General features: G+C 40.4%; 2 protein-coding genes across 3 annotated transcripts; one reads left to right on the forward strand and one right to left on the reverse strand.

The window, feature by feature from the left end:
• The first annotated feature begins 2713 nt into the window (after positions 1 to 2713).
• On the forward strand, positions 2714 to 5189 carry LOC103617467. The gene is made up of 4 exons (XM_017736896.1): positions 2714 to 2866; positions 2966 to 3001; positions 4383 to 4541; positions 5028 to 5189. The coding sequence occupies exons 1-4, from the start codon at positions 2714 to 2716 to the stop codon at positions 5187 to 5189; spliced, it is 510 nt and encodes a 169-aa protein (XP_017592385.1).
• A 3924-nt stretch (positions 5190 to 9113) lies between these two features.
• On the reverse strand, positions 9114 to 17894 carry ADAD1 (adenosine deaminase domain containing 1). 2 transcript variants are annotated; one of them, XM_017736936.1, is made up of 12 exons: positions 17771 to 17894; positions 17231 to 17450; positions 16187 to 16360; positions 15591 to 15758; positions 14995 to 15057; positions 14383 to 14505; positions 14142 to 14265; positions 13794 to 13931; positions 12776 to 13002; positions 12015 to 12252; positions 11463 to 11595; positions 9114 to 10921 (listed from the first exon to the last, which is right to left on the reverse strand). In XM_017736936.1, the coding sequence occupies exons 2-12, from the start codon at positions 17415 to 17417 to the stop codon at positions 10808 to 10810; spliced, it is 1689 nt and encodes a 562-aa protein (XP_017592425.1). In that variant the 5' UTR covers positions 17418 to 17450; positions 17771 to 17894; the 3' UTR covers positions 9114 to 10807. The 2 variants fall into 2 exon arrangements, with proteins under 2 accessions (XP_017592425.1, XP_017592424.1); XM_017736935.1 differs by having other exon boundaries at positions 13794 to 13964.
• Positions 17895 to 17900: the final 6 nt, after the last annotated feature.

Here is a 17900-nt window from a genome sequence, read left to right on the forward strand (position 1 = left end):
AAGTTTTCAGATTAGAAAGACACAAAAAATAAGTCTAAACTGAGAGGAGACAGATCCTATGTACAAACTTTTCCAGACTTTGAAGTTGTACAGATTAGGGGTTTAGTCAGTGTGTGTCATTTACTTTTAGTCATTTTGTAAAAGAGAAAACGAGCCCTTATCATTTAAATTAAGCAAAAGTACTACCAAAAGTATAAACAATCCACTAAAACAACAGCTGGACACAACCTTCTCCCTTTCCAAATTCCTGATCCACAAATACTGTTTCCCTTTAAAATATGTGTTTATTGCTAATTAATCTTCCTTGAAAATTTAGGCAAGGCTTTTGAAGTGTTTGATAAAGCTTTTCAGGTAGGGTGCATTTTCTTATATCATTGTTCTAGTGTAATAATATTAAATTTAGAGATAAAATTAGATATAAAGCAACTAACTTTTCATAATAGTGCATTAAAACCAAATAAAAACACCCACAGTAAGACATGGTCACTGCTACCTGGCCCCGATACTTTTTAAAGGCAGGATTTTGCCAGGTCAGCATTTGTAGCACTACTTTATCCTCTGTGATTCCAAGGCAATTTAAAAGAGTAACTTCATTTCCTGTTAAAGTGCAATCAACTCTGTGGTGAAGCTGAGAGGATTGAATCACTGAATAAAAGCCCAAGTAATTCCTTGCCCAGTAATAAATATGAGCACAGACTGAGCATGATAACTGAAATCCAACCAGCACAGCAGAGTTGTGTGTTAACATTGAGTGAGGGTTTCCTGTTTCTCAGTTCATCAATACATTCCAAGCCATCTCCTCCTCACCTGGTACATCCAATAAAAATGGTCAAAACAAGATCTGCTGTTTTCTCCTGTTGGGCCACAAATCTTGCAGCACCATATTAAGCAGAAATTAATCAAACTCCTGTGCACAATTTATTAAATGCTGCATATTCAGATTCCACCCTCCTGCCTGGTCTTTGAAAAGAATGAACAGATAAAAAGCTGATTCCAATTACACCTAGACTACAACTAGAGTCACAATTTTTTGCAGTTTTGTACACAATTTTTTACAGACCTGGCTGCAAACTTGTTGAAAAATTCGGACAGAATACTCAGGCTTTCTTTTTTCTCTAAGTTCTCCAAGACCTGCAAAAGAAAACAGTTGAAAGCTGGAGAAAAATTGACAACCCAGTGCTCAGCAGCTCTGTTCATTACAAATTGGTTTACTATCAAGAATAAATACAATATACAAATATAAGGGGCCAGAAAAAGTTTTCAGACTGCACAAATACTACACACTGCAAGCTACAATAGCTATTCGGACTTCTGTATGACCATATATATGAAATGTTTGTATTTGTTTCAGGAAATTAAGATGTTCTCTAGAGCTGGGATTGCACTGCTAATTATCACCAAGTTAATGATTAAGGGACAGACACACACTAATAAAAAGAATCATAGTAATGGCTGTATTTAATCCAAGCCAAAGTGTATTCTAACCAACTTCCAGCAGATTCACACCCACTCTGATTACATGATCAGAACAGGTAATGTGGGTTTCCATAATGCAACGGCGGATAACACAGTCACCCACCTAGTCCTGCACATCCTAAATGCTACAAAACTTCAAACCACACAGCAGTGTGCAAACCAGAATTTATTCCACACAGCTTCAGCAGCTGAACACACTGAGCAGAAGAACCATGTTTCATATAATGTCAGAGCCTGCTGGGCAGCAGGGGGAGTATTTGGCTCTGAACTACACTCAAAATGAAGGAAACCATGAATTTTAAACACCTCATAACCCGAAGAAATCAGCCAGGACACCTGAAGCAGAAAAGATAAACAACTTGGCAATACTAGCTATGCCAGAGCTCAGTGTCAAATGACTGCCTATTCTCAACTTCAGTGCTGTGATACACACCACAAGATGCAGTGGGTTAGGTATCAGCAATAAAATCTGTAAACATTTTAGAGTGGTGCATTTTCATTCTAAGCTGCAGAAAAGTGAAAGTCGCACACAATGAAAAAAGAACAGCATTAAGATAAACAGAAATAGAATAAATAGTTTATCGTCCCCAAACTGGATTTTTTTCATAAATGTTTCAAATGTGATGCTATAAAGACTGAGTTAGGCACCTAAGCTTACACTGCCTTTGCGAAAGATGACAGGTAAAAAAACCACCTTCAGACAGGAAGTCAACTTTCTTCCTGTTGTTTAATTAACAATTACTAAGATTAGAAGGCTTCTTTCTTCTTCACTAAAGTAACGGCCCAGGATTTGTGAAAGGGTAGATGTATACAGATAAACTGAATGATTAAGTGATACATCTTTAGGACAACATTTTGTATGGCAGGAGTATATTCTATGGCCTATTCTATGGGGGAGTAGCAGAGCGCATGAGGGAAAAAGTGTTTCATGCAGAAAGCACAAAGAGAGGCTGCCAAAAGTAAGTGTGGGCTTCTCTTAAACCAGTGAATGTAGGTAAAATCCCTCCTGCTTGATAAAAATTCCAAAGTGTCATCAGGGGAGGAAAAACAAAAGTAATGATTCTTGCCATACAGGTAGAACATATGAAAAAATGTGTAATAAAACCTCTTCTTCATGACGCCCCCATCTTTTTCCCCCCCAGAAAGAAGAGTATAAATACACTAAACAGCTTAATGACAACTTATCAGCTCTCACCATCCATCCCAACTCTAATACTGGCATCCAGATAACACTGACATGATGTGCAAAGTCCTCATCTTTGGCTGTATTGCAGCAGTAATTCTCATGACTGCAGCTTATGGAGCACCTACTACGACGACTCCAATACCGCCTGCTCAACTTCTTAGCCATGCAATAATGGATTTAGAGCAGCTGAAAAACATTGACAACGTAAGTGGTGATTTTCTTCTATCTGAAGATTCACTTGTATTTCTTTTTTTCTATGTAATTTTTTCAGAAAAATTAACTTTCTTCCCCCCTTCTCTACAGGATTTTCTTGACTTTTACACACCGAACGACAAACAGGTGAGTTTGAATTTTCTGTTTAGTTTTAATTCAATTTAGGCAGTGCAATTTCTTAAAGAAACTTCTGCTTTTGCTTTTTATTCTCAAACATTAAAAGGCTGACATGCCATATTATCTCATTGCCTCTGTGCAATAAGTAACACAAAATGAATACTTCATATTCATCCTGCTTAAAACATTCCTGAATTCACAGGGAAAAAGTGGTTTATGAACAATTTAAAGATGGTATAAGATTTGCAGGAGGCAATAAGACAGGAACAATTCTGAGAATGAAACCAGACTTAGAAGTAGATTAAAGCAGTATCCACATGAAATCACCCACATTTTATCTAAACTAGAGGCAGAGCCACTGGTTGGTTCTGTTTAAGATGTTCTAAGTCTTTTATATCCCACCACTGATGAAACTCAGTTATGCTCTACTTAATTCTCTTCAGGAACAAAACTTGACCAAGCCCTTCTGGATACATAAGCTATAAATCATGTTTTATGGCACTGAGTTAATACCTGAGACTTATATTTCCACAAGAATACCATCATTGTGGTCACCTCTCTCTAAAACACTGCACATCAGCGTGCAAAGAGCGTTCCAAGTACAACTCTACTGCAGACAGGCTGCTGATTTGTACTACCTTTCATTCAGCATGCAAACAGCCTAATAAACAAGAGCATGAATTATTCAGTACTGGGAAGTAGTTAAAGCTTTACACAAGTTATCTGTCATCTGCTTTGAACCTCTGGTAAGTTTCTAATTCAGAAGACTTCTCACTTAACAACAATTTTGTTCCAGTGCAGATTTAAAGTCAGATTCTGCAACCACTTCCTTATCTGTGTCCCTTTTCTCATGTGCTGGCAGCTTTAAGACCTGACTACCTCAGAGCTCCAGGGCTTAAATGCAAATGTTTGGGGCTGATCAGTAAAGTATTGTCAGTGAGTGCCTGAAATAGCTTGCAAAAGTGACACATAAAGTTATTTACCCTGTTCAAAAGCCAGCTCTGATGCAGATATTAGATAGAGCAACTAAAGTGAATCAACTGAAGATGCCTCTAGGAGAGGCCACCTGTTTGCTAACACATGATTTTCCAATGGCAACCAGGAGTAAAACTCAGTCTAGGAGTAACTATTGCAGCTTTCTGTCCCCAAGAGATATTGCAACACTTCAAGTGTCTTGTAAAGATTACTCACTTTTCAAAAGCTACAGAATTAAAGCCACACATAACATCCCCCAATACAACTTTGAGGGCAACAAATGAACTGTAATACACTGCAGATAACGAGCAGCTCAGTTCCTGAGATGAGAGTAAAAACAACAGGGAACTGAGATTTTGAAAACTGGAACAAGGAAAACAAGTGACATGTATAACAATTTTGCTTTTGTTCGTAGGAGTGCAGTCAGACAACTCTAGAATGTTACCTGGCAGAACTGAAAGTCTTGAAAGAAGATGTGGAAGGGGAGAACCAGACACATATTACAAATATCGAAAAGAATCTTAACAAATTGAAGGTAGGCAATCTTTTACAAGTGCTACCCAAAAAAAGGATATGAAAAAAGAAATAAGTGTTTCACTGTGTTTATGCATCAAGATCTGTGTTATCAACTCATGAAAATACAGGGTTTTATACAAGAATATGCTAAAATTAACTACATGAAAACAGCTATTTGCATGGTAATGTAATACAGTAAAATAGATTTGAGCCCTACTGGTTATACAAGCCAACATTTAACAAAATATGACATTTGTTTTCTTTGCTGAATCATGCAAAGCCTCTTATGCTGACAAAAGCTTGCTTTTAGGAGCATAACAACTATTTACACAGCAATGGCTTTGAAAACTGTGCCATGAGTTTATGACTGGAGGGCCCAGGGATGAATGTAGTACACCCTGACGTACTACTAAAATAAAATCCATGGCCTAGAGATCCTTGTAGCATTTTAGGAGTACTCTTCAGGCTACAAATATTAAGGGTTATTTTTTTTTTAAAGTAAAATCTTTAGAAAAGTTGATGTATCATTGTTAAAACCAGCTAGCAAGAGTGTTATCCCCAATCAATAAAATTCTCTGTATTGCAGGTCGGTAATTCCTCAAACCCGACATGCAAGAAGTGTGAATCCAACGAGAAGAAAAAGTTCCCCGAATTTCGCCAAGAACTGGAGAGCTTCCTGCAATCTATGCAGAGAGAAATTGTATAACTATTTTTATTTTTACTGCTACATTATTTATTGAAGTATTTAATTACGAATAATTTATATATTTTGCCATGTGGCATACTACTAGCTTGTCCATTTTGGGACCACTGAATGTACTTAATGTGGGTGGTAAGATAGTCTGTTCTAAGATCACACTTGATCCTTTCTGTAAGCCCTAGGGGCTCAACGTTCTTTGGAAAACTCATTCATTGTCACTTTGTCAGCAACATGAGATGACTATTTATTGAAAAACCTATTAAAAGTTACTTGTAGATTATATTTAATAAATGTCATGGACATATAAAAATCATGTCTAGAGTCTTCTTTGTTACATGATAGTGTCTTTTTTCACAGGTGACTAAATACTCTATTCTTTTAAAAACACACAAAACCCCCCGGTGAAGCATTTAGCAGCATGCAAGTGTGCAGGTACCAGACTCAAAGCAAGACACCTGCAGATAACCTTTTTTAAGCAATACAAAATGCCAGTTTATGCTGGCATGCAGCACAAGGTATACAGTAATAGTACCAAATTGCCTCCCACAAAAAAGAACCCCATCTCTTTTTTTTCTGAGCTGTACTACTCAGCTACACCAGCTTTCTGCAGGACACACTTTTCTCATTAGTGTAAGCAAAACATATAGTTCTCAAAATTCTTCAGAGACAGGGAAACATTATGAAAACAGTAACACACCTGACATAACTGTGAAGGTAACTGAGGTCCCAGAACAACAACCGACACAAAATTAATGATCAATGTATAAATCCATGTGAACACACTGGATTGTCAGAAAGCTTTCTGTGGAACCTCAGAAATGTCCCTACTCCCAGTGCAGAGGGACCCCGTTATGTGACACTGTAATTTTATGCAGGAAGAGATAATGCAAGAGCATCTTTTACAATACAAAAGCCCCAAATCAACGCTAACAAGGCAGGCTATAACTGATGAGAGTGAGCCTACTACAACAGCTATCAGCTATCGTTTAGACTTTGATGCGTTTTCCTGGTGGGTGTGGTATGGAGTACTTCACCTTACACTTAAAACCAGACTAACAATGGAAAAAACAGCAGTTTCCTTACACGCTGCAAAGAGAAGACAGGCGTTAATGACAGCTTTCTGCCAAAACTGGGAAAATACTCACAGCACTGCCGTCTGTTTCTCTACTCATCTTCTCTTCCCACGGAGTGCTCTGTCCCCACCCACAAGGACTCAGGAAAGTAAATACTGTCAGTCACTTCAGCCACAAACAGATAAGCTCCACCCTCTCTTCAAATCAGATGACAGTAATAACAAAAATACTTGAATACAGTAGGACATAGAAAATGAGAAAACAGGCAAGAAACTTCTGCGTAAGAATTCCTTCTTGGAAGGAACTGTCAATCTTTGTAGAAAAATCCTCTTTACACAGATTCCTTCTTACTCCATAAATTCTTAAAAGTAGCATGCAGAAAGAAACAGCATCACACACAATACATGGCTTTGCAAACAAACCTCTTCCAGTCTCAGCTCAGACATTTGTCTGCAGTGCTGTCCCAGGTCTCAGCAACCAGAGAGAGAGGGTGAAGGAGCCATTCTCATGAAACACAATTCCCTTTATAAATGAGGCTTCCTTTATCATTTCCTTAAGCACAAGAGCCCTCAACTTTGGCAATCGGGTAAAACCTACCCTGGAGTCAGTCTGTGGAGTTGGACATCCCACATGGAATAACAAAGACATTTTCTAAGTTCCTAAACAGTAAGCATTAGGTAAGGTAGGAACAGTCAAATAGTTCAGAAAGCAGGAAAGGATGGTAAAGAGATATTCACCCATGGACTCATAAGGAAAGGCAGAGGCTGGAGCTCACTATTTCACAAACACAAGCACTGTAAAAACATGTACTTTCTTTGGCATTTGGTCTGCACAAACTGCTCTGGAGTTGGGCTATTCTGAGACAGCTGTAGATTTACAGTCACGGAAGGAGGAGGCTTTGCCTATCCTAGCTCTAGTTTTGAGGATTACCACACCACTTTTGCACTTTTCCGCACTCTGCTGTGGATTTTCAAAACATTTTCAGGCTGGCTTGCTCCCCATGTAGCACCTCCAGCAAGCACATCAAGACACTTTTTCAAAGAAATACTTCCATATAGACTGCTAATTCATAGAGCTAGCTGAGACATGAGGAAGGTGCTTGTGCTACACATGGTTGTAGTCACTTATGTCTGTCAAATTTACATCTAGTTAGAGGCAGGTTCACATACTTAAAATGTCTGCAGGATCAGCTCCTGTATTTGCCCAAGCTTTAAAAGATGTCTTTAGAGAAAAAGGATGGTGTTAGAAGCATGAAAATGGTTAACAAGGTGAACTTTATTAGACATACCTTGCCCCTGTAAGTTATAAAAAAACCTCAGCAGAATCCCTTAAAATAGTTATAAAAATTGATTTCCTGAGCTGCCTTCTCCTGCTTGATTGTGCAGCTCTAGTATGAAATTAAGATGTATGACATGACACACATGTGACATGACATGGGCGTATACATATTTGGCATGTGACATTTATGTGACATGCATCTGACATCTGAGAGTATGAAGTCTGAGATGGGGCGTGACATGATACAATGTGTGACATTATTATTAGTCCAGCCTCAAGCAGTGGCAAAACCATCTGTGGGATTCTTTTTGCCCAAAAACCCAGGGGCACTTGGTGGGTAATGCAGAGAGATGGGGAAACACGATGTGTAGCTCAAGGGGATTTGATTTTTGGGTGAGAACAGTCTGTAATACTGGATTGTGTAGTATCATATGCATTGTGTGTACATCTAGGATGGATAGACCCACAGTGATGGACCAAAGGAACTCAACCAACATTGTGGAAGAAGAGCCATTGACTGTGGAATGATACCTGTGCTTGTATGTAGGAAGGATGAATAATGTTCTGGTCCCAGTCAGGACAGGGTTAAGTTTTTGCAGTATCCAGGAGAGGGCATGGCCAAGCCACAGAGGTCATTCTGTATCATCTCACACCATTACCAGGGATAGAGGAAAGGGACACTCTCCCAGGGGGGAGTTCCTTCTGGTTGAGAAAATGGTGGAGGGAGCTGTCCACTATTGTCTATTATTGGGAGTTTTTTTTTCCCCATACGAACCATTACTGCTTCCAGTGATTTGTTTTTATCTCAACCCCATGATCTTTGCCTTTCTGCCTCCCACTTCTCTCCATCCCACTGCAGAAGGGAGGTGAGAAGGGGGAAACAGCCAAGTGAGAGAGAGCAGCATGTGGAAAGTCTCAGTGCAGGCACAGAATTGGGAAGTACCATTCCTAAATGTCACTGTGTGTCACTCTGCATGTGTGAGTCAGGTAGAGCTGCTGGAAGTGGAAAGAACACCCCTACACAACACCCCACCCTTCTCCATATCCATGTGTACATTCATTCTTCCCCCTGGAGCTCAGTTCTTCTCAAGCAGGGAGGGGAGAGGCTGAGCTCAGCCACAGGCTGCTGCTGCTGCTCCCATGCCTCTGTCTGCTCTGTGCCACATCTGTATGATCCACGCCTGCTCTGTGCCCACACAGTTTGTTAATCGTACCTGTTGGGAATACAGCTTCAGCCTCAGCTCTGGAGCTGCAGCACTCTTGCCTCACTCAGGTCTGTAGAATCGTATGCTTTGAAATAACTGAAGTAGCCAAGGAAAAACCTGGATGCAACCCCTCCACGCTTCCATTTACTAGCTGAGTGCATGCTGCATATGCTGTTACATAATTGAAGAACAACCTGGATACAAGAACTGGATCTACACTGGTGTCATCCAAGTCATTTCTCAAGGACACTGATCGTGTCCAGGACAACACATCCTTTTCACTAACAAACCTCTCTCCTCCTAAGGCAGCACCTAAGTTTCATGGAAATTTCAGTTCACTGTTCAATTAATAAAATGGCTGAAGTACACAAAAGAATCTCAATACTTGTAAATGTTTAAGGCTTCTGGGTTAACTACAAGAAACACCTTGGTGCTGACACCTCAGCAAAGGTCTAAGTCCATAAAGAAAAACAGTCCAGAATTGTACAGAATGCAAACACACGAGTGGTATGCTATGGGTATGTCAGACTTGACATGTGTATGTATCACTTTCCAGCATGTGTATGAATGCAGGTACAGCTAAGACATTGTCAAGGACATTTATTGAACTTTTAACACTCCTACAAAAAGGCAACACCGTGCTCTAGCCTGGAATACGATGGCCATTCCCAAGCATTCTTAGTAAGAAAACATTACATGGAACAAGCAGTTTGTGTAGCACATGCTACAAAAAACCAACAACCACCACACAACCTCCCAAGTTGAAGTAACAGAAAACAAGAGAGCAGGTAAGCCAAAAAAAGGTCGAAGAACAAGTAGCAACAAGTCAGCGAGTTTCAACAACTTGTAAATCAGCATTAAGATCATCTCCACAGAAGACTCCACATACTAGTTAGAAAAACAGATTTAGGAAAAAAAATAGCAGGAGGAGGAACACTAATAAGGCAAAACATGACTACAGCACTACACTCGCTATTCCTGATGTATAAGAACACTGCATAACTTCCCACCCTTGCATGATTTACAGAAATCAAGGAACATAATCCAGGTGTATTGTCTAGCTTGAACACACCAGTGTTTCACAGCATCACACCAACTCCAACCATGGCACCTTAACAACACCCTCCCAATGCTACCATGTTCTTACCAGAATTACAAGGAAGCAAATTCCCTTGTGACAGGCACTATTTTCCCGGTTACTGTGTACGCGGACAACTTCGCAAGGCCTTGTCAGTGCAGTGATGAAGTCATCTGTGGGTGCAGGAGTCCAACTCATCCACAAGCATTAACATTGATGGGGGTTTGATGCAGCCCACAAAAGCTGAAAAAACCTTGTTTACGGTGACTGCTGTAGTACATTGCATTATTTTCTTATTTACAGCCTTGACACCCGTATAATGCTTTAAATCCACTATCAAACACAGCAATTGTCACAAAACAGGTGAGTTTTGTGACAGCCAGGTTCATTCCAGGTTGCACATTTGTAAGTACACTAATTACTTTTTAACTCTTCTAGAACAACATAAACTACAAGCCACTTGGCAAATCCACACGAAACAACACTCTTAGCAAAGGATGGATGCCTACAGATACAGCACAGATTGCCAATTTTTGTTTCTGAAAGACTCTTGTGTGTATGCTTTTTTTGGGTAAGAAACCCAGCTTTTACTGATATTTTTTCTTTTCTAAAGTTATGAAAAAGGCAGGAAAAAGCAGAAATCAACATGCAGAAATCCTGAAACTATCAGGAAAAAAAAACATGTTCATTCCATGGGGTGGGGATTTGTAGGAGTGGGGGTAAGGGAGCTGAAATGAGGTGGCACTGGGGTGGCAGAGCAGAACAAAGATTTACAAACATGTAGGACACACCCACCCTAAGAAGAAACACCAATTTTGGGAAAAGACTGAACTGTTACACATGGTTTACTAACTGCATTTAAACTAGCAAGAAGCAGTTCTGGAATTGTTTTCTTCCTATGACTATGAACTTAAAGTTGAATATTTTACTAATCAGAACTATATTTACTGAAACATCATTCAAACAGACTTCACATCCAATCCACCTCCATCAGTCACTGAATTGTTCAATATGTGGAGACTTCACAATCCATGATCCATATCTGTGCTCCTCTAAGTAGCTCTGCAGCAAGCTTTTAGCTTCTTGGTACAACTGAGATTTAATCTAAAAAAAGAAAAAAGGCAGACCTTGAAATATCTCAAGAATGATGGTTACAGAGATGCGTGTTCTTTACCACTAACATGTAATAAGCATAAGCACAAACACTGTAAAAATGATACCATAAATCTTACAGTTCCCTCAGCTGCTGACAGTGAGAGGAAGTTTTAGACTCTAAAAACATATTCCTTTTGGGCATTTATTGGGAAAAGAAAATTGCTCTGAGTGTTCTGTGTTTTTCAGTGTTTTCAATTCTAGTAATACCTTTATAAAGAAAACGAACAGTAATTATCATTCAGTGCAAATCTGAACACATGAATAGTCAATTAGCAAGCTTTAAATTTCACTAAAGTAGTTTCTGAATCATTTAAAAAATTCTCTCTTCCATGTTTTGACAGAAGGAAAAAAAGAAAGATGCTTACTTTATACAAGCTGTTCAGGTGAACTCGTCATCAAAACAGAAAATCACCCCTGGGTATCAAACCAGGTTTGAGAGTAGCCACTAGGAGACTCCTTATTCCCGCTCCCCCTCCCTGAGTCAGCTTACCTTTGCCTCATGGTATGTTGCAAACTGCAGCAAATCATCCCGTCCAGCTTCCCTGGCGAGCATACTGAAGCGGCTGAACATGGCGGCCTTGCACAGGCGACTGGCCAGGCAGGTGCCGCTGCGGAATGGGGAGCTGCAGCGGGAGCAGGGAAACGGGGACGGAACTCAGGAACAAGCACACCACAGGGAGACTGCTTTCATCGTTACAGGGGTTTTGCCCTCCCTCCTAAGACTTTGTGGATTTGATCAAGCTGGAATTCACCTCAATTACAGTCCATCTCAATTAGAATCCTAATTAGCTTTATGCATTGTGAAAGCTAAAACGTTTTCGCTACTACAGACAACGGGACTAGAGACACCTCCACTCAGAGAACTGTTTTGTTTGGTATCCTGGTATCTCACTGTGAAGTTACAAGGTCTCTAAAACCACACCTAATCACAGGATGCATTCAGCTAGCACAGGACAGAATCTCTCTTATAGCTTAAAAACTGAATACTCCAATGAACCAGCACAAACTCATCATTTCCAACAAAATGAAGATAAATGCTGACCTTTCAGTGGTTTTCCCACTTAATCCATCCACAACCTCCAGGGATGCATCTGACAATGTCCAATTCAAACTAAGCGACCACTGGTTTAAATCCTTTTGGACTGGCAGTGCAGCTTTCACCAAGTAAATATGAGATCTGTTGACCAGGTAAGGCACGGGAAGCTTTGATACAAGTTCATCATTAAGACGCTGCTTTATGGTTACATCCAGTCCTTTTGTATCCTTACAACTTCCATTTCCTAGTAAACAGGACGAGATCAGTCACACAGAAGTACATCAAATTAAAAAAAACCCGAAGTTAAGCATGCAGATGTTTCTGCATTCTTAGAAATTGTATTATAGTAATTCCTTCACATAAAATTAATGTTTGGAAAGATCGGTAGACCAGTGCAACATTCACTTTGCAGAACAGAAATGATTTCCCACTTTCTTCTCCAGAGACATCATTCTTTTCATTGGATGCCTTCTTTTTTTGAACCACTGTTTTTCACCAACCCTTTATGTTCCCTGCAGAAGACACCACTAAAACAGAACTTTGGTATTCCAGATTACAAAATATGCTAAAGAGTTGGCCCACATTACTCCACATCCAGCAGCATTTCTGACTGGCTACTAAATAAATATACTTTGGTCCACTGGAGCTCAAGGAACAATGCTGTATTTCTTTAAAGAATTTGTGGTTTAGTTCATGTTTTATAAAAGGCAATCAAACTGGAACATGAAAACACACAACCCCCCCACCGCAATTTGCACTAAACATACCCACAAGAATGTTGCTGATGTACATGGGTTTGATGAAGTGGCTCAGCAAGGCTCCCTGAAGACCAACCACCTCCCACTTTGCCAGTTTGTCAGCAGCTGACATGCTGCTCACTCTGACAGTCTTGCGGGGACAGCAAACAGCCAGGTAAATCCTGCCTTCTAGGGCAACATGCAGACACAGTTCTTCACTGGCTTCATAACCAGATAGAGACTGGGGACCGAGATGCCTGCAGGCAGGACAAGAGAACGGATTTCAATGAGAAAGCACTCTGATCAGAGATGACAGTTAAGTGCTATCTAATGCTGCTTCTCAGAAAATCATCATCAGTAGATGTGGGCCTTGTATTATCTTCAGTGTTTGTAATTCTTAGAAACACCAGAGTGAGCTGCTCAAGTGCCTAGAACACTGAAAACAGTATTTAAATAGGAAATAGCTACTCAATCTAATCTTAGCTACCACTCCTGCACACATTAAAAAGACCAGCTGCAAACGAGCTGCCACTTTGTGTCTACTCACCCTCTAAGAGAAGTTACTTGTGAAAAAAGAGCGGAAAGGTTCTTAAAGACTCCTTTAAAACGTAACTTACACTGTGATTCTCCAAAATATTTAAACAAGAGGATGTAATGCATAACAGAGAAACCAGTGGTTTGTCTGAAGGAAAACAGTTTTTCCCCTTAGCTACACAGGGCTAAGAAGTCAAAGCAGAGTTTTGTTTCAATTCAAGGCTCTTTATACTTCAATCTTGCGGCGCAAAGGATGACATTAAGTCATCACATCCACTTGTTCAGCAGTTAAATTCATGGTTTATTAGAATTTTAATAGTGTCTTGGGAAGGGGGGTTAACAGGTTATTGTCTGGAATAAACAAAAGCTCATCCTATAATCCATACCGAAGTTTTTTGTATCATCATATTGAGCTGTATCTCATATTTATCACTACTACCCTGTACATTAACATTCCCAAAACAAGACAAAAGTTAGTCTTCCTCTCTATCTCTGGAAATACCGTGGTACTTACAGCTCTGACTTTAACTGAGCAGTTCCTTTTGGAAGCTGGTTCATGTAGAGAGAGAGGGTTATATTCTGCTTTAGGGTAAGCAGCTTTGAGCCTGGTGCTGTGCAAAATATGGATCTCTCTGCCTTGCCTGCATTTTTGCTATAGAACAGCAAAAGATGCCTATATAAATACCTGAAAGAAAAATTAATTACAATAACATTGTATATTTTATGTAATATATACCTCATCCAGGTATATATTTGTATTATTATATATTATTTATTAGTTCATGTAACTATAAAATGCAAGTGCAGAAGTAAAACTAAGACAAACTGGCTGCAAGGGAACTATCTGCAGAGACATTCCCACCTGAGCAGGGAACGCCTGGCAGTGACAATGGCATGGCTGTCATGCAAGAGCCTTCCACAGGACTCAAAGCGCCGGCTGTAGTTGCATTCTCCTGTCCCCAGAGCTACCACTTCATGATGCCCACCTAAAAACACAGAGGGTGGTAGGTTCTGGTTGCTGCCCACCAAGCTGCCCCCACACTCTCAGTGCTCTGTGGGAACAGGCTCTCACTCCCCAAAACTCACAATCAAACCAGACTTGCCCTTTTCAATGATGAAGGCAGCCAGGGAACTGCCACAGCTTTGGTACTCGGGGTGTTCGGTAGTCAGGCGGTTAAACACTTCTTCAAGTGTTTGTGAGAGTTTTTGATAGATATGCTCTCCTCCTAAATGAAACAACAGCAGCCAGCAAGACACAAATTTGCAGGTAGGGGAAAAAAAAAGACACGAGCAACTTGCCAAATTATAAACCTGAACACACGTTAAAAGCACAACCACCCATACTTTTGGGATTCTGAAGACTTGAAGGTTTGAAAGAAGCTCAAGAATGCCTAAACACTTGATGCTTTTATCATTCACTATAGTAACAACAGGATATGGACCACGCTTGATCACCTACTGAACACTAGTTCAAGTAAGGACACAGAACATTGTTTCTATCTCTATCACCTGAACTGGGCATAGAAATTCAAGCCATTTAGTGAAGTTGTGTCCAGAACCGACCTTGTGATTCTAGTTCTTCCAGCCTTCTGCAAAGATGTTTAAAATAATAGTAACAACAGAGAGATTATTAAATGTATTAAAAGAAGAATTAAAAAAACCCCTATTTTCTGGGCAATTTGAATCAACAGAGGAAAAACAAGACTATTCCTTACCAGTCCTTGAAACACAAGCAGAGTTTGCTGGAGGTCGGAGCTCAGCAGGCACACAGGGAAAATCTAAGAATTTAACAACACTTTAAAGTGGGACGGACATTACTAATTCCTAAACATAAGTCTCGCACTGTTTCCAACAAGTCAAACTTTCTAATTCTCTAACAATTTTCTTTTCTGATTCTGAAGGTCCTTGTAAGCTTAGAACTATTCAGACAGCAAAACTCAAAAGAAAATAAAATACTACAGCAACTGAATTCTGTTGAAAGCAGTAACTCAGCAGGGAACCCTTTTAATTGTAAAAATTCAAACCCACTTGAGACGTACTTCATGTTGCTGTACCTAGTGAGCAGCAAACCAAGTGCAACAAGAACAAATTAATTCCTTCAATATTCCTGGCATCAGTTGATGCAACTCAATACAAAAATGACAAAAATAAAAAACGGTTTCAGAACCAAAGTACAGATTTGCCCAAAGGATCTAAAAAACCTGGCAGAGGCCCTGATACTGCAGCATTTAATAAAACCACTGATATTTTGCATAGGACACTGTTAAACCAAGCATTTCAAGTTCTAATTAGGTGTTGCTACAATATTTACCTGAATCTTCAGAAGACTTTGCCCCTGTATTCTCCAAGTTAAGTAGCTCAGCAAGAGCCAGTTTAGCTGCATTTAATTTAGATTCCTTCTTGTTCTTTCCCAGCCCAGTGCTGTAGCACACACCATTTATCACAGCACAAAAGGCAAAATAAGGCCTTATGACACCACCTTTAAAGGAGAAGAAAAAAGCAAACACAATCAGTGAAATTATTTTAAGGTACTCTATCCATAGCTTTATGTCCTTATACTAATTCCTAGAACAAATACAAAACAAAAAGACAATTTTGGCAAAGTACAACTCTCATCCTCCACCTCCTCAAGAATTTTGGTGGCTGTTGCTTCATGCAGTTTTCACTAAGTTCTGGTAACAGCCATAATTACACACAATTCACCTGATCTATTTCTGTGGCACTTCATGATGAGAAACAGCTGTGGAAGCAATAAAAGGACAGCCAAAACCCAACGTGTGTGGGGGGTAGTGCAATCAGCAGTAAAAAAAGTTCAGCTGTACCAGTGCCATCAAATACTAACTGCAGCAACTCAGATCATCTTAAGGCCAAGCAAATACTACTTTATCTAGGAACAGAAGTATTTACCTGCCACACTCGTTTCTTTCAATTCAAGCTGCAGGTGGTGTATTTTGGCAAACAGATGCAAGGCAGATAGTGAGTTTATTACTCCCTGTTTGTATCTTTCAATCAAATCCAGGTCTTCCTGTGAGGGAAGGGCTGAAAATGTGGTGGTGTCTACTCCTTTGAAAAGGAAAGGTCCTTAAACAGAATTAAGGAGAGAACTGAACACACTCTCTGAAAATCTGCTTACAATAAATGCTTTTTAGGTGCCTCTAAAGACACCAAAACAAAATTCGCTGTAACGCGTGACTGCTTTGTGCTCAACCCTATGTTAACAACAACAGCAATTCCAAAATTGTGCATGCGTCCTACTTAAAAATATCAAAGCTTTTACTTGTAGTAAATATAGACAAGTATTACAAAAAATACAACGTACATTCCCCTCCCCTCTCTTGCAAATCAACAATCAAATCAAAGACGCTGATGGCAGATACCAAGCAGTGGAACCTGTGATTTTTCCCCACAAAACTATGCAGCAGTGGGACTCCCTGTTGTAAGACACTATAATAAAGTTTCAGCAACCACTAAACGGATAAAATCATCAGCTTCAGGGGTATGATATACACAGGCACAAGCACTTCCCAGCCAAGAACTAAAATCCTTGTTTGTAAGTATCGTAACAGGTACCTTTATCCCAGTACAATTACTCAAAGTGACAGAATTCAAAATACAACCTGGGACATCTGGAACTGCAGTTGGAACCCTTCACAATGTTATTTATGAAAATTCATGCAGCAGAATCTATTCTGTATTTTGTCAATCTACAGTACTTTTAAAGTTTAACTTATAATTACGCAATGCTGCAGACTACATATGCCAGCCCACAACAAACGGCTAACAAACTTCCAGCACAAAAAGACTTTAAAAGAGGAACAAGTTCATGCATCAAGAGATGCTAAAGAAGGCACTTAAGAAAATACAGTGATAAGAAAGAGTAGCAGAGGCTTGCAAAGTTACTTTTCAATAGCTTTAACAGCTAATCCCCACTGTATAAACTGGAAACTATACCTGGATTTTTCATCACCCCCGGTTCACTGCACCCCATACCAGGTGGAGGATTCAGCTTTGCAGTCACAGGCTCGGAGAGATCCTTTGAAATTCGATGTCTGAGAACCTCGGGTGGTAAAATCTTCTCAGGCGCGGCGTGGGAGGTGAGCATCGTTGCACCCTCAAACCAGCCATTGCTGCTCGCCATTTTCGACCGACCTCAGGAAGCTTAACACTAACGCTGCGAGTAGTAAAGACACCGTGCCAAACACCCCACAGTTCTCCTGGTCAAGCTGTTTCACAACAACACCAGGAACAACTCGCCCAGGCTGGGGTAGAACCCAGACCCGATGTCCTTCCCAGCAGGGTGGCCCCTTCTCCCTTTTGTTAAACCACCTTCCCTCACGCGTAACGCGGCTCTGCCGCTCGCCTTGCCACCCTCTCGAAAGACACACCAACTCCTCCAGCCTCTCTTGAGGGAGTGAGGCGAACTAAAGCAAGAAAGCTGTTCCTTCCCAAGTTTCCAGGACAAGCTGGCGATGGAGTTGAAGGGTTTGGTACCTGCATCTGCTAGCCTCGTCCTGCTGTAGACGGTCTCTCAGCGCTGACTGCCCGCCTGAGGCCCCGCAAGGGTGGAGGCGCCGAGGAGGTGCCAGCCGCCCTGAGGCGATGGACTCCGAGCGCCCTCTCT

This window comes from Corvus brachyrhynchos, unplaced genomic scaffold, assembly GCF_000691975.1.
Source record: "Corvus brachyrhynchos isolate BGI_N302 unplaced genomic scaffold, ASM69197v1 scaffold105, whole genome shotgun sequence".
Lineage (NCBI taxonomy): Eukaryota > Metazoa > Chordata > Aves > Passeriformes > Corvidae > Corvus > Corvus brachyrhynchos.